Raw genomic sequence first — 17,453 nt, forward strand, 5'->3', positions numbered from 1 at the left:
GAAAAAAGATTTAATTTCACCTGTTGAAATATACAGTTAATAGTCCCATTATAAATGTTTTAGAAAACCATTTATCCTATAAATTCTCTGTTAAACAAAGGTAAGGTTTAGGTGTGTTCTGATATATTGTTTTAAGTTTATTTATCTAGAGTTGGCTTTATTTTAGCTTCAAATCTTGGAGCAAAAACCAGAGACATTGCCAGAGCAAACAAGAACAGAAGTACAAATGGAGGACTGGTCAAAAGGTAAGGACTTTTAAGGTATTAATACCAAACCCCAGGTGTTGTGCGAGTTCAAGGCACTGAATGAAGTGTGTTTGTTCTAACCAATATATTAGACGGAGGCAGACAAGCGTGCACGCGTGCGCACACACACACACACACACACACATACAAAGAAGGAGGCATATACAAAGAGACCCACATACTGTAAAAGAGACACAAAGAAAAACACACAGAGAAAGAGAAACACACAGAGGAAAAGATACTGAGAGAGAAAGAGGGAAACAGAGACGCAGGGAGAGAGAAAGAAACACACATACACACAAAGTGATGGAGAGAGGAGACTGAGAGAAGGACTGATATAGAGATGCATACAGAGGGCCACCCTCAGAGAAAGAAACACAAACAAAGAGACATAGACACAGGGAGGGAGATACAAAAGTCAAAGAGGGAGGCACAGACACACATGTGGAAGCACAAACACAAGGATACACGCACTGAGATGCACAGAGGAGACAGCAGGGTAAAAGAACACAGTAGAAAGAGAGACATATAGTGAGAGAGACAAGGGAAAACACACATACACACACAGAAAGACAGACACACAGTGAAAGATGAAGATGCACACAGATAGAAAGAGACACATATATGTGGAGAAAGACAGCTGCACTCAGAGAAACAGAGCAAGACACGTTCAGATACAGAGACATGTGGAGATAGGTGTGCACTGAAAAATGCACTCAGAGACACCCGAAGAGAGATGGACCCAAGGGGCCTGAGGTAGAGCCAACAGAGACATGGCAGAGATGTGCAGATGGAGACAGAGAAAGACCCTCCTAGACAGAGACAGAGAGAGACGGGAAGACAGAATCCCAGACAAGAAGAGAGACAGAAGATGCACAGGCAAAGGGGAGAGAACAGCCAGAGATGAAACACAGTTTCATCAGACTGAAAGACGGTCTGAAAAGCAAAGAGAGATGATAGATAGATAGATAGATAGATAGATAGACAGACAGACAGACAGACAGACAGACAGAAGACGGACAGACACACACATAGGTAAGCAGGGCAGGCTGGTAAGGCACAGCTGTCTCCCTAAAGAGCAATATAGAGAGCCATAAAGAGAGAGGTTTAAAAAATGTTAGTTTTTTTTTTAATGTTAGATTTTTTAACTGAGATCTCTTATAGTAAAATATTGCAAATCTGGAATCCCTAGGAAACGATTATTCTGAATATAGTGTTGCATGTAGTTAAAGCTCTGTGTACATTGTTTTTATTTCCTCTTAATTTTCTATTAAAAATTAGATTATTACTGAAACATGCAGACATGTCTCCCTTTTTTGATTCCCCTCCCCCAACAGGGGTCTTCTTCCACCATATATCAACCACACAGTTACCATTTTCAGAAGGTTAAAGACCATTTTGGGGTACTATTCTATTACCATTTTATTATATATGTTAATAGTTACATATTCCTTTGAATTATAGGAAGATGCTCTGCTTTCTGAGTATAATTTTTTCTGATTTCTGCACTTGTTTTTGATTTCCACATGTACAAATTTTTTTTGCAGTTTCTACCTACCATTAACAAGCTTTCTCTAGACTGTTTGTTATGATTTTAGAATCCAGGTAGCTGATTGAATTGCGTACAAAGTAATAACAAGTAATATCTGGGTGAGGTAGTTATAGGTATTTAATTCAAAGTTTATGGTTTTAGTGAATGGGCTTTATGACACTTAATTTCCATCTGTTTTCTTTATATTCAAGTTTGTGCTGGTGTGAAGCATGGAACTAATTTTTGGTAGCTGTTTTTATTCATTTATGCAAATAAACAAGAAACATTCTTCTTTTCAAGGGCTCAAAGCAGTTTTACTCAATTTATGTACAATAATAAGGAAAGAGGAAGTAAATAATGATGCCCCTGTTATTTTTGTTCCCTATTCAGAGGTCACATTGCTGTGGAAGTCATGTTGTTCACATTATAGACAAAAGGATCTCTACGGAACGAAAGGAATTATTTTTACTATATCTAAAGCTACAGACTGTGGAGGGAATACTTTTCATAAGTATAGAATAACCAGGAAAGAAGTTAAGGAAGGGAACTGCTAAAGCTGTAGGACACCTACAGAAAGGAAGGTTTTAGGGCTAAAGATATAGATTCATAAATAGTTTGCAGAAGGCACAGACCACAATAGATGTGACTGAAACATCATTAAGAAAATTTGCATTTTTACAGTTTTTTTTTTTAACATCAGAAATAGGAATAAGGCATTCCTTTATATAAAGGCCTATTAATGAAACATTACTGAGGAATAAAATTAAATAGGTAAATATAATGTCTTTTGAATTTTGTGATATAATTGATATATTTAAAATCTAACATGGTCATTGCCTTGACATTAAGATTCACAGGAGTTATAAAGCACAGATTGCTTCAAAGCTGTTTCTTAAACTAGTATTCATAGTCTGCTTGGGTAATTAGTTATTTTATTTAATATTATTTTACTTGTTTTTTTTTTTTTAAAGAAATGGAGCCAACTAAAAACTTGTATTACACCGATATGTCTTCATGTTACCTTATTCTTTTTATTATAAGGAATGCTACAGTATATCTTCTTTTCCTAGCTCTATTGTAGAAACATTGCTGAAATATTTGACGTGCCAGTTGATGCGGTATATAATGTGAACAGATGAAACCGTTTACTGTTTTTGTCAGTATTGACAGTTTAGAAAATATAAAGCTGTGGTTGGTAGGTAGAATGGGTGAGGGCATCTACAGAACGTGTCCAGGTGGAGGATGTTTGGTGTTGTTGGAAGCAACGCGTGAGTGAATCAGCATGTGTTGCCAAGTGAGCATTGGTAACGTCTTCTGGTTTCTTAAGAAATAAATGAGGTCTTGCCCTTTTGTGAAAACTTTCTGTTTGTCAGGGTTTTTCTTGTTTCTGCTTTTTCAGGAAGAAAAAAAAATGGAATGTTAAAATCAAAGGATGTATGTAAAGTTTGCCCCCTAGAGTGAGTTGTTATGTGATTCTTTTGATTGGTTGTTGCACCCTTTTAAGCATTTACTTATTTATTTACTTAACTATGTTAGAAAAAAGGCACGAGAGTCAGAAATCTTTGTAACTTTTTGTAAAAGTATGATAAATTTCTGGATGTTTCTTATTACATTTTGTTGTTTTTTATTCAATTAGCAGACACATGGTTTAGTTGTTTAATATTTAGAGTGCACAACAGTCCATGGAAAATAGCTTACATATTTATAAACAAACTTGTCTGCCATAAGCATACGTATCTATAATAATATCGGGAAAAATCTGGACGCCATTTAAATTTAGAATATGGTGAAACTTATTTAAATTTAAAACCTTTAGGGGTCAGTGTTCCCTAAGAAAGGTTAAAAAAGGTTACTGTGCCTACCCAAATTAAATATTAAGTCTACTGTATTTTAAATATTTCTTACCAAATGAAGGCAAGAAATGGTAAGAATCATATAGCTTGAAGAAGCTTCAGACAAAAACCTTTGAATTTTACAGGTTTCTTCAATATGATTTTTAGGTTTACTATTTTAGGTAATTGTATTTAATATGTAGTTTATGCATAGTTATTTTTACTTATATGTATTATCTCAATTTAGATATGAATCATGTGTTTTTAAACTATTTTCTTTTAAGCTTACAAAACCAACATGATTCTAAATTGTTGTGGAAACTTTGTCATTTGAAACGAGATAAAAAGCCACTGCTAGAAGTGCTTCGAGTCCTTTCATATTGTAGTTTACTGGAGGCCAGCAAATTTTTAAAAATCTTAACTTACTGAATTTAAGTAAAAAGCAACTGTCCTCTTTACTTTAGAATTAGGCTAACAATTATCTTTTATATCCATGATTCTGATGGTTTCTCTACTAAGCAAAATAAACAAGTAAAACCCAGCAAAAGGTAACTTGTCAGTGATTTGTTAGTTTCTTATTGAGTCACAATACTGTTTATTTTTGCTTGGCACTTGGAACCTGTGTGTCACGATCAGCCTCTTTTATTATTGGTTCATCTATCTTTCTGTCTTTTCACAAAGTACGTATTCTTTTTACCTTTTGTCCATCTGTTGTTCTGTAATTGAATTATACTAAAACTATTGCGTGATTTGTAAGTATTTTATAAAGGGAGACATCTTTAGAAATACTATAGAAGAACATCTAGCATGATTTTAAATGTCTGATCATTGTGACTTAAATATGAGTATAGAATCTCACATCATTTTCATAAACTTTCTTTTTAAAGCAGAGAAGAAGAAAATGGTGAGTTGCATAGAATGGCCATCCATTTCTACCAGCAAAGTAGCTGGTAGGAAAAAAAAATGAGATTCCTAGGCAATATGATTAGACACTATTTGAAACTCAGAGTTTTAAAATCTAGATAATCATTCCTTGTTAAATTACAGAACTTGAATTATGTTTAATAATTGGCTTTCTATTAAGTAATGACATATTTTCCTTAAAAAGTATTACATGTTTTTGTTTGTTTCATAGCAGAAGGTAAATTTTATGGAGAACCAGTGTGTTTAATAATTTCAATAAAATGTTAAAAGGAGAAGGAACACAAATTTTGGAGCTAGACAGAGCTGGGTTTCAGGTTTTTGATCTTCCACTTGCTACCTCCTAGACTTGAGCAAAAATTTCATAATTTTAAGCCTGAGTTTTCCTGTGTATGGAATAGGGAGGTGATTTCTTTAGGACTGTTTTGGAGATTAGGGATTATGTATGTAAAAGCGCTACTACAACACCTGAAAAAGATTAATTTATCTAATCCGTATTTCACGTACCAGAATGATTATTTTCACCAGTGTGATGGTGATGGTTTTTTACAGATGCTTAAAAAAAAAAAGATTGATAACATACTTAACAGGACCTAAATAAATGGTGGTAATTGTTTTCATTGTTATTCTACCCAGCTGTCAAAGGTAGGTCTATTAAAAAATTTCACAACTATTAAGAAACAGAAACAGTGGTATTTGAAATAGTTATTATTAGTTTTATAAAAATATTCTTTTCAAATATCATGTCCACAATACCACTAGAAACTTGATTTTTCAAAGCAGCATAGCTTGTATTGCTATGTTTATGTTTGTTAGAATAGAATATAAAATCAATAATCTTCATTTAGGGTCGAGTCTAATTTTGTCTCTATTGAAATCCGAATTGCAATAAAAATCTTCAGACTAGTGGCACCACACAATGTACCTTCCGTTTCCTTTTGGCAAATGTGCTGTAGAAGAGTTAAAAAAGAACATGTTCTTGGTCTGATTAAATTTATTACTTAACTCTGTAGGACCTAAGGTAGTAGAGTGTGGTAGCTTCCCACACATGACCATCTAGAATATTTTCGAAGAGTGGTTTTAGGACAACTGACAGCTGGTCAACAAGGACTGATTCATTTACAGAGGAAATGCTAAGGCTACTCTTAAAAGAATGATTGAGGCTCTACTCTTCCATAAAAAAATTTTTTTTCTCTTATTTTAAATAACTTTATTTAAATAAATGTGATTCTTTGTGTCTTTATTTTTAAGTTTGATATGAATGATTCCATTAACTAGTATTGGCCTCCATTGAAAAACGGAATAAAAAAAAACGTTTACAAGAGCAACTTAAGTTTTCTAACTGGTTATAAGGTTACGTATGGTATTTTGAGATTCACTGCTTATGATATGAATTATTCACACTTGTGAATTTATGCCTTAAGTTGTATTTTTTTCCTTTATTTTTTTGCAGTTTTTAAATAGACTTTATTTTGTAGAGGAGTTTTAGGTTCGCAACAAAATTGAGAGGAAAATGCAGAGTTCCCACTATACCCCTTACTCCTTATCCCTCTATCCCCCAACACACACACACACACACATACACACACACACACACACACACGCGACCTTTCCCACCATCAACATCCCCACTGTAGTGGAACATTTGCTACAATTGAACCTACCTATAAATTCTGAATAAGGGAAAAAGTTTGCGGGATGGTGGAAGTCTCATCTTTTATTTTGTTTTGTTTTGTTTTTATTCAAGTGTTTTAAATCAGTTCAGGCAATACTCTTCATGTGGAATTCTCATTACACCTTTGGTCCTTCATTTTTAAAAATGATAATTATTAAGATTAAGCACAAAGAGTGGTAAATTTCTTTTTTTTAGTAAGTTTCATTCTCCCCCATTATTTCTGTACTATTGGTATGATCCTCTCTTTGTACAACTTGTAACTATTTCTTTGATTTAAGGAAATCCAACTCTACTTTTATGTGTAAGTACTATCAGATTTATTTGTGGCCATGAAACTATGAATTTTTTTTGAAATAGAAAAAATTACCTGAATTTTTCAAAAGTTTTTTGCTTTGTTTTAAATTCTCCATCCTTAAGATTCTGAGATCTTTGATAAAAATCCTCATTGATTTCTGGTTACGGCCCTTTCATGCTAAAGGACTTTTTGGAACACACAGTTACAACACGTATCTTAATACAATGTTACTGAATCTTTAATTTTTTTTTTAGAAATTAAGATTTTAGCTTATCGTATTTAAGATAACCATTGTGGTCTTCCTAGTGGCTGTATTTTTCACCTTTAGTGTGATCATTATAAAGTCCTGGGTGTACATTGGCATTTTGTTGATTTTGGAGATCTGAATCAGTACACATTGGTGTATAGACTGAAATTATAGCCATTTACACAGTGGGTCCAGGTTGACTGGCTATTTATAGAGTAGCACTGATGTGACTACATTTACTCACTAGTTTTGGTTATCAATAAATCTGGTAATTGAATAAAAAATTGGGGGGGTCACTAAATACTCCAACTGTGTGTGTGTGTGTGTGTGTGTGTGTGTGTGTGTGTAATTCAGAACAACCTACCATATGGGACATTATTATCTTTTGGGGAGTAGTTTCAGATGCAGGTTTTCTTTGCGATTTTGCCTTTTGTGTTTTTTGTTTTTTCTCAGGGAATATGAAAAGCAAACAACAAATCAGGCCACAAAATTTTGAAATTTCATAGTCTAAATGACTAATTAAAAATATTCTAATTTGTAGCTTTGGGGTAAATTCAATAATTATTTGCCAAAGAGTAAAACTGTGCTAATAAGATGTAAATTAAAATAATTATTTTTAAAAAATCCTGTTTGACTTTCATTTTTCATTTTTGAGAGTCTAGTCTTTATATATGGAAACTTTCTGGTACTTTACAATCAGGATGCTGCTAATGGGTGAAAAATTAAAAGTGATCATTTCATATTGAATTATATATTATTATATAATTATACTTGTTAAATAGATACAGAGTATATTAGTTTTTGCTAATTAAGCATTTTTAAAATTAAAATTAAATTCTCTTTTTTAATGTCGTTTCACTGGCTGTACCTAGGATAATTTGACATGCCAAAACACAGTAATGTTTATGGATTTTGAGCGATTTTAGTATAGAAATATAATAAAAATTGAGCACATGCACATTATTAGAGCTTAGAGTTGAGGCCTCTGGTTGGCCGATGAACTGGGAAGTGTAGGTAGTGTGCTACGTACTGTCCCGTCTTTCACTAATTCCACAAGGGTCTCTGGCCTAATGAGTAGAGTTTGATAGTAATTCTTGCTACAAGCATTAAACATAAATAAATAAATAAATAAATAAATAAAAATTAGGCAAGATACACCTGATTTCTTTCTTTAATATCTTTTTTATTTCTCCCCCCATTCAAAATTTTCAGATTAATATTGATCAGATTAGGATAGATAGGTTTTATTAAGCATTAGTTTTCTTGAACCAACAATATGTATTAGGGGAAATATGGTAGGAAAGATAGAACAAACACATAATCTTTAGTATCAGGCTTGTGTATAAGCATTTGGAATATGGAGTATAGAGTATTCTGGATTCTTTCCACAGATTAATGAATTTATGGAAAGAATTCCTATTTTAAGTAGATTAGATATTTTTGAATTTTTGTTTAAAAATCAAATGTTGCAAATTTGGAGTCACTGAAGCCTTTTACACAATCGTTTTTAAGTGTGTAAAGTTAAGTAATGATTTCGTTTTAGCAAATCTGTTTCCTTTTAGAAATCTTCAGTGTCCATATATTGTAGTCAACTAGTATAGAGTATAGACCAGGACAGGCTGCATTAGTCCAGGTAAGAAGACCAAATATAAAACAAAATTTTCATTAAAAAGCCAATACTTGATCCCCTGAGAATGCAATAGAGACTTCCTCTGCATTTTTAATAAGCTATTTGCTCTCTAAGATGTTCTGTATTGGTCTTTTATTAGGTTTTTTTTTTTTTTTTTTTTGAAGTCTCTTCCTTAAGTCATTTGCAATGAAAATATAATTTTTTTTTTACTTTTCTCGAGCTTTTTTTTTTTTTTCTTAGATTTTTAGTGCCTTTTTTTTTTTTTTCTTCTTTTTAAAGTTACGAATGTTAACTCTGGTATGGGGCTGATGACACTATAGTATAACTGACTAACAGGGCACTACTACAGTAGTCATGGTTGACTGATGAAATGGGAGTCCCCTACCTTTTCCTTTCATGCTTTGGGTTTTGTTTTGTTTTGTTTTGTTTTCCTAGAGAAACAAATTGTAAATTTGAATAAAACACATCATTTGCATAGAAAGTTATGTAATGATGCCATATAGAGTATAATGATTTCCTAAAACCTTGTATTTAAAGTAACCTGAATTACAATGAGAGATAAACAGAATATTTACCCATCCCTTATGAGCTGCTGCTGATATGTAAATTTATTCTTCTACTTTGCACAAATATACTTTTGAGCTACTGCTTAAACACTTTGAGGTCCTTAGTCAAACAGTTTTAATGATGCCTCCAATATTATGAAAGTGTGACATTTGATGAATGTCTCATATAGTTTTGATATCTGGGCACATGTCAACAAAAAAAATTGAACATTGGTTTGTCATGCAACACCTAGATAATTTATAATTTTACTGTTTATATCCATCTTGACATTTTTTATCTGCCAAAGGCAGGTTTCATTTGGAATCTTAATCTGAGATTTATTTGGTGGATCTGGAAATCATAGCTAGGGTTCCCACAGGAAATGGTCCATCTACCAACAGATTAAATGGCAGTCCTGCAGTTGTTAGGGGAGCTCTGCATTTAACACACATGCATACTCATTCAGTCAGCACTGTGGAGAAAAATTAAAGTAGTAACCCAGGTTTAGGAACAATGTAGCTAAAAAGTCCCATATTTGCTGAATGACAAAGGGTTATATAGCAGCATTTCATTTTATTATTCGTGCTTGAATTTCTTGTTTGCTCTGTTGAGTCTGCTGACGAATACTAATAAATGCCTGCAACAATCCAGACGAGAGATGCCTGGCAACAAAGCTATGCGGTGGACCTCCCTGATCTTCTCCAGTTCACAACCTGACCTTTTGAAAAATTGGCTGGGCTAAGCTGCAGAATTTGGGTGTAATGGTTATTGTTAACTCCAGCTTTAGGATTTATTAATTTGTGTGATCAAGACTTACCTATACTTCAAAGTTTCAAAAGACCAAACACAATCATCCATCCATTAGAACTAACATTGTGTTTCAGTGATTTCCACTTAGTGTCTGACGGGTGATTCTTCTGTTTTGTTTTTCAAGTTTAAAAATGCTCTTAAATAAAATGAAAGGCACAAGTGAAGAAAATCTGTTTTGGTTATTGGAAAAGTTAGCATCTGTAAGTGTTTTATGAAATTGTTGAATTCATGGACAGTAGGTATGTGTTCATACTTAACAAACAAAAACTAGGTAATTATGAAACCTATTTTACTTGTAGTTGTGAAAATTTAAGACTTAACCTAGTTTGTTCATATTTTTTATTGCTTTATATAAATTATTCTTATAACAAAAATTTAGAAAGACCGAAAGGGTTAGAAATGTATAGTAGGTAGCAAAATAATTCATATCATTGAGGCAAAAAAGGGATAAATACCACTTGTGTTAATTAATAAAATTTTAGGACAGTTTTCACAATTATTTCAACCTAGATAGTATTTGCAGTGGTTTCAATAAGATGGTACAAGTTTACAGAGCTTTAATTTATGTGATATGTTCATAAGTTAATTAGGTAGCCTAAGCTTTAGGAGATTACACTATTATACTGTGTTCATGGTTTTCACACAGTGAAGGATGTTAAAATTTAGAATCTGAAACATTGTAATAGAATTTAGTTCTTACACAGAAATCTGATCTCTTCTCCAATAGAGTGAATTTTGATGTGCTTTTGACTATTTGGACTTGATAAAGCAAACACTTTTTAAAATTTGGTATAGTATCACCACTTAAAATAGCCTTTTCATAATAAAACAAATAACAAAATTCCAGTAAAATAATTTTCAGGCTCTAGCCAGTGGATAATTTGAAATAAGTCATCAGTTGTCTTAATCAAAGATGAAATAACCTCAACCTCACCAATTCTTTTTGATATTTATTCTAAATATGTAACCACATATAGGAATATAAAAGATGTAGCTCATTTTGAATGTTGAACCTTCATGTGCAAATGAATAAATTATGTGATATTGGCAGGTGTCGTGATTTTCCGACTTTATAAACCTTTGTAAACTCTTACTTCAAAATCCGATAGCTATATGCTGCCTCTGCCCCTGATATGTTTTTGACTTCTCATTATATATATTACACCCTTAATAGAACTACATAAGACTTTGTATCTGTGCTTTCCAACATGGTAGCCACTGGCTGTGTGTGGCTATGAGCACTTGAAATGTGGGCAGTGTTTATGTAGACCAATGAAAAATGAAAGTTATACTTCCTTTTACTTCGTATTGCTGCTCAAGCCAAATTATATTAAAACCTGAGAGAGTATACAGTTTGACAGATTTGCATTTTTTTAAGCCAGAGAGATCCAGAAGTTATCTAATTTCTTGTGACTCCCAAGTTAGAATTTCTGAAGGATAACTGCCTGTGCACTACTAGCTATAGTCCTGATTATATCTAATATTGTGCCAATATAGTGAATGCTTAAGTTGTGTTGCAGAAACAGGCTATTTAAATTTCTCATTTTTTTTAAATGTATGTTTAAACCACTATTTTTTTTAAGGATTTTATTCATTTATTTGACAGACAAAGATCACAAGTAGGCAGAGAAGCAGGCAGAGAGAGAGGAGGAAGCAGGCTCCCTGCTGAGCAGAGTCTGATGCGGGGCTCGATCCCATAACCCTGAGACCATGACCTGAGCTGAAGGCAGGGGCTTTAACCCACTGAGCCATCCAGGCACCCAAAATTTCTTATTTTCTTGCTATGGGATTGAATCTACAGAAATATACTGTTGAATTTTCTTTCTGTACAATGAGTTTTCTTTCAGGATCTTTTCCTAGTGTCAGGATTTCTAAATTTCAAAGTCCTATTACTCCTGTAACTTACTAGTTTTATAATCTGATATGTGCTTTGTTAAATCAGTAGGTGTTAACTATAAGTTTTAACCTCATTAAATATTTTCTCATTATATTGTATATTTCTCATCCAATGAGCTAGCATTATATTTATTTTTATATCCATGTCTTTGGATATTTTAATAAGAAATTTAAAATTATATTTTATTTATTCTTTTTGTATTTTAATTTAAAAATCTTTTGCTTAAAAAAAAAAAAAAGACTTTTGCTTTTAGCCAAGCAGAATTTTGCAGATAATAATAGCTAACATTTATTGAGTGTGTACTCTGTGCTGACACTTTTCCAAGAGATTATATAATTTAAATAATTTAATCATTATAACGACCTTTTGAGATAGGTGCTGTTATTATATACTTTTATTGGTAGGGAAGTAATTTGCTAAAGGTCATACAGCCATGTGGTGGAGCCAGAATTTAAACCCTGCCGTTTGTCTTTAGCTCATGCACTGTGGTTTTGCTTGGAAGATCTAAATACACCAGTGTTCTACTTGGAGGGTCTAACCTTTTCTCTTGTACGCACTCATAGTAGGTGAGACCACTTTGATATGGCCCAATTTTCTGATGTCTTTTTCTTTTATGTTTGGTGGGGAGCAGGAAAGCACTTGTATGCATCTGTGTGGAAAACTAACCCTTCTCTGCATAAAAAAGGAAACAGCATTATTTAGTAAAGGAAATAAATAGTATTTGTACACACACACACACGCACACACACACAGATAACCTACATTTAACTTACTTAAGGGATTGGTAGAAGTTATTTGGAGCCACTAACTGATACTTTTGTTCTGATTATGTTGAAACTAATGTTCACTTAGAGAAATCCTTAACCATTGAAAAAAGACAACATCTTTTGTTTAAAATATGGGGCTACCATATTAATTACATCATTACATCAATTTTACAGTCTTATTTAGTAGCAAAAGGCTTATTTACAGTCTTATTTAGTGTCATGTCATTTTGATGTTGTTACATATGGTGGTAATGGACAGTATACAGAAGAAAGAAGCAATAAGCATGAGATTTTTGTTCTTTTTAAATTTATAAAATTACATGCTATAGTATAAGTAATCATCTGTCCTCTCCAAAAAAAGTGTTTAAAGCAGTGGGACCAATTATGTGAGCAAGCATCAAGAGAGCACATTAGCAGATTGCCTCCTTTATGGTTCATGTCAGGTATAAATTTCCCTAAGTAACACCTGCATCTGAAGGTGCAAGAGATCCATTTCTTTGAATATACTTGCTTATAATATTTCTATTGCCTTTTTTCTTTTCTGTTCCTGAGCTCTCAGGTAGCTGGCATGTTGCTATTCTGAGTAACCCTGGTAGGGATCCCTAGAGACAATTCTAGCTCAACCACTCTGAAGAAACAGCTCTGTAAACAGTATTGACCCCCCCCAGGGGACCATCAAATCCGTTTACACAGATACCAGTTGTCACAAACTATTTACAAAGCCAGACAGAACAGAATTTCCCAGCCTTTAAGAATCCCTATTTTATTCTAGCCACCTCCTCCCTTCTGTGTAGTAGTTGGGAAATAACAGTTATTTTTGGCCATGAGTCATGATTTGTTGAGTAGCATCAGTTTAACTGAGTGTATTATACATTAACTAATGTACAGTTGTCTAGAGAATCGAACTCAAGGGGGATCTTAGAGATTTCTTTCCTAGAGTAGGAAATGGTATAATATTGTCAATTTTTTTAGACTAAGGAATTGAGAATTTAATAGCAATGCTAGCATTGAGAGAGTTGACGATACTAATACCTCCAGAAATAAAGAGAATTTGTTAGATCGTGAAAATCATCCATTGGAAACAGCATGAAAGTCACTGGAGTGACACAAGGTCTTCAAATATATGTTGCAGGTAGCCGGGCACATGTATTAAGTATTAACATTCCCCCCAAATCTTAATGAAATCCACCCATTTTGCCCAGATGAATAAACTGTCTTTAACAAACAACAGCAATTTGAGGAATACCTAGTAGTGATCCTCTGTAACATAATTTTCAAATGGCCATAGGATAAGTTTATATGGTAGTGATATTAATAGCAAAAATTAGGAAATATATTTGGTTTGAAGTAGTCATTTTCTCATGTCCAGTAATATAGTGTGCTCACAGAAGAGCAAATAAAGTAAATAAAGGAATTGATAGTAGTTATAAAAATTCCCTGTCGTTTAACTCTTAGGAAAGAAAGACTTCAGCATCTTATGAAGTATGAAGAAGAGATTGATAATTTATTCTCTAAGTCCATATGGAGAAATGTATTTAAATAGTATTAATTATGTTCTTCATAATGACAAGGACATTGATTAAACGCTGAAGCAGATTACTAAAGAAAGTTATAGAGTTTCCATTTAAACCATGTGGAAGAGAGGAATTAATAGGATAATTTTAGTTTTAAGCTTTCATCTGCCTAGAGATAAGAGTTTGAATCAGAAGTGAATATGATTTTTTCTTTTAAACATTTATCTTTCTAATTGACTGTTGTGCAAAACAGACCTATAACGTCCCTTTTTGTTGCACTGTATTGCCTTAGATACTTATATTTCTATATGCAGTGCCTTTCTATGCATCACCCTCAGGTGATGGGGCAATCCGAATAGCTCAACTGAAGCTTTTAGTAGCGTCACCCACTTATCACTTCATAATGAATGGCCTTTCTTCTGGGCTGGAGAGTTTAGGGAAGACAACTGAAGATTGAGGTAGAGTCAGTAAGTGATATCATCTTCTATTGATTGGAGACAGTACTAACTCAGAAACTGAATTTAAGTCAGGCTTTGAAAAGGGTAAAGAAAACTTGGCAAAATGCAATATGGTATAGCAGTTTCTTAAATTCTGACTTGAAAAGTCAAAAGTACATCATGCCTGTAAGTTACTCTCAAGTGTTATGGGAAAAAGTACATGTGTAGATGGGCAGGTAGGTAGAGTTGGAGAGAATGAATAATAAAGCAAATGTGGTAAAATGTTAACATCTGGAGAATCTGGGTGCCTTCGTCCAGTATAAAGGAATTCTTTGTACTGTTTTTGCAACTTTTTTATAAGACTGAAAAAAAAATTAAAAATTTTTGTGGTAATTCAGAAAAAAAAAAAAAAAGACTGAAAAAAAATGACTTACCTACAATCAGTTCCTCTCAGCTCTCTCACCTGTCTCTGTCTTCAGCATGTTCATGCAGTCAGTGAAGTCTGGACTCTCATTTCTCCTTTCTTTTCTTGCCTTTTTTTTTCTGAATGATTTCCGTGTCTTAATAGGTGACACTTAGTACCTTGATTCCTTGATATTTTTCTTCTCCAAGTACCTTCACCATCAATCTGTTTCATTAATCCATTCCCAGATGAGCCACATCTTTAAAGATTTTTACTCCCTCACTATAACATCTTGTCATTGCAAGAAAGACATACAAGAAATGTTTCGTTTTTCCAAAAGCTATTCCCTTTCTGTATCCATGCTTCTCCCCCCCCCCCCCGTTCTCTTATTCTTACAGTCTGTCAACTTTTTCTTTATATCATCTAACTTGAACCCTTTGGTGGTTGATGGCTTTCCATATCCCTACTTGTCTTTTATTATAACAAATGTCTTTGTGAAATCTTCCCAGAGTCTTCTAGTTGAGCATCACTATGTCTAACATGTCTTATTATTTGGTCTCTATAGCTCTAGTAGAGTCCTTTTATATTGTATTCAAATCATTAGACCAGTTTGCCTTCCTCACTGTACTATAGAGTCCTTGAAGGGAGAGTCATTTCCCACTTGTCTTTGTTTTTCCCAATAATTTCATCCAGCATATCACATTGGAGGTTTTCCATGGATTATTAAATTAATGAATAAATAGGTTAATTAGAGGGGTCAAATTTTCTTTTTTTTTTAATATTTTATTTATTTATTTGACACAGAGAGAGAGAGATCACAAGTAGGCAGAGAGGCAGGCAGAGAGAGAGGAGGAAGCAGACTCCCCACCAAGCAGAGAGCCTGAGGTGGGGCTCGATTCCAGGACCCTGAGATCATGACCTGAGCCAAAGGCAGAGGCTTAACCCACTGAGCCACCCAGGTGCCCCGAGGGGTCAAATTTTCTATACAGAGGTTGAATTTTGATATAGGATAATGCAACATGGTAGAGTAGAAAAGCATTGAGAGAGGATTTAAGCAACATTTACTATGATAGTTGGTCAAGAACATAGACGAAAGAAAAATTTTATACATCAGCCTTGTTGCCTTAAAATAAAATTAAATTCTTAGTAGAAGAGTATAGATATTAATTTGCAGAGGAGGCTCCAAGTGTAGACAGTTACAGTTGAGAATCTAAAAGCTTTTAGTACAGAGCAAGATTAGAAAGATCTAGAATTAATCAGAGCCAAGCCACACAGTATGGGGTTCTTCAAAAATATCAAACATTTTGACTTCAAATCCAGAAGTACATTAGGACTTGCTGAGTTTATTTCAATAATACTGTAAGGGATTATAATTACTATAATCCAGGAGGGATCTATAAAGAGTCCTTTTATTGGGAAGGTCACACATCTGCTCTGAGTTTGAGGAAGATTGGACAGTTCCAGGTGAAAAGGCACTGATTTACCAAGAGCTCAGCAGATCTTAAAACTTGACATCTGATAAGCTGAAATAAGGAAGAGTGCTATAAATATATTAAGCAGATAGCAAGTATAGATACCAGGGATGGAGGAGAGTAAACACTAGGAGGTTAGAAATAAAAAACTGAAAGCAGAAAGATGCTGAACTAGACCCAGAAATAGAGAGGTAAAAATATGGGACAAGATGTATGTAGTGGTAAGATAATGGTAATGTATGTGATGGGAAACAGATCAGAGAGTCAAGACTTAAGATTCTGAAGCAGTTGGTATGGTATTGTCATAAAACACTGGGGAATTTTTATAGCTGCAAGTGCTCCATGGCTCATGTTTTTACCTTTTGGGGAATCTTTGTACCTCATAAACTGGAGAATAATATAGGCCTTAATAGTAACTTTCTGATATATTCCTGGGCACAAGTTTTGTTATTTTGATATTGCTATCAGTAACTACTTTTAATTCTCTTACATTTTCGTTACGATTGATCCTTGAACAATCTGGGAGTTAGGGGCATCAACCCTAGGTCAAAAATTCACATATAACTGTTGACTCCCCCAAAATGTAACTATTAAATAGCAGAAAAGACTTACCAGTAATATAGTCGATTAACATGTATTTTGCATGTTATATGCATTCTTACAATAAAGTAAGCTAGGGAAAGAAAATGTCGCTAAGAAAATCATAAGAAAAAATACCTTTATACTACTCTACTGAACTTATCGAAAAAAATTCATGGGTAAGTGGAACTGTGCAGTTCAGAGCCATGTGTTCAAGGGTCAACCATACTTTTAAAGTTACATGGTAGTGTTAGAAAGCATGGTTTATTGATGATATAGTGGTATTCTTTAATGTCCATTTATAAAATTCCCTAATTTAGATTTTGGAGTTTCCATTCTACTAATACCCGCCTCTTGTAGAAAAGTTAGCATGATGGGCGCCTGGGTGGTTAAATGTCTGCCTTCAGCTCAGGTCATGATCCCAGGGTCCTCAGATGAGTCCACATCTGGCTTTCTGCTCAGCAGGGAGTCTGCTTTTCACTCCCTCTCTGCTCCCCCTGCTTGTGCTCTCTTACTCTCTCTGTCAAATAAATAAATAAAAATAAAATCTTAAAAAAAAAAAAAGTAGCATGATGAATGTCTGAAGCACACGATGTAGACATTTTGAAATGTCAAAAACCAACAAATAATCCTCAGATACCTGGAATTGTTA

General features: G+C 33.7%; 1 protein-coding gene and 1 non-coding gene across 5 annotated transcripts in view; both read left to right on the forward strand.

Moving 5' to 3' along the window:
• The window catches only part of MIPOL1 (mirror-image polydactyly 1), a 324,048-nt gene that overhangs the window by 54,591 nt on the left and 252,004 nt on the right, over nucleotides 1-17,453 (forward strand). For all 4 annotated transcript variants that reach the window (XM_059371253.1, XM_059371256.1, XM_059371255.1 and 1 more), the window contains exon 3: nucleotides 167-245. In XM_059371253.1, the coding sequence (XP_059227236.1) occupies nucleotides 227-245 (19 nt within the window). In that variant the 5' untranslated portion in view covers nucleotides 167-226. The remainder of the gene's footprint in view (nucleotides 1-166; nucleotides 246-17,453) is intronic.
• Nucleotides 7,699-7,851, forward strand: LOC132000463 (small nucleolar RNA SNORA62/SNORA6 family). The gene has a single exon (XR_009399323.1). It is a non-coding gene; the product is annotated as a small nucleolar RNA SNORA62/SNORA6 family (small nucleolar RNA).

This window comes from Mustela nigripes, chromosome 13 (genome assembly GCF_022355385.1).
Source record: "Mustela nigripes isolate SB6536 chromosome 13, MUSNIG.SB6536, whole genome shotgun sequence".
In the NCBI taxonomy this organism is placed as follows: domain Eukaryota; kingdom Metazoa; phylum Chordata; class Mammalia; order Carnivora; family Mustelidae; genus Mustela; species Mustela nigripes.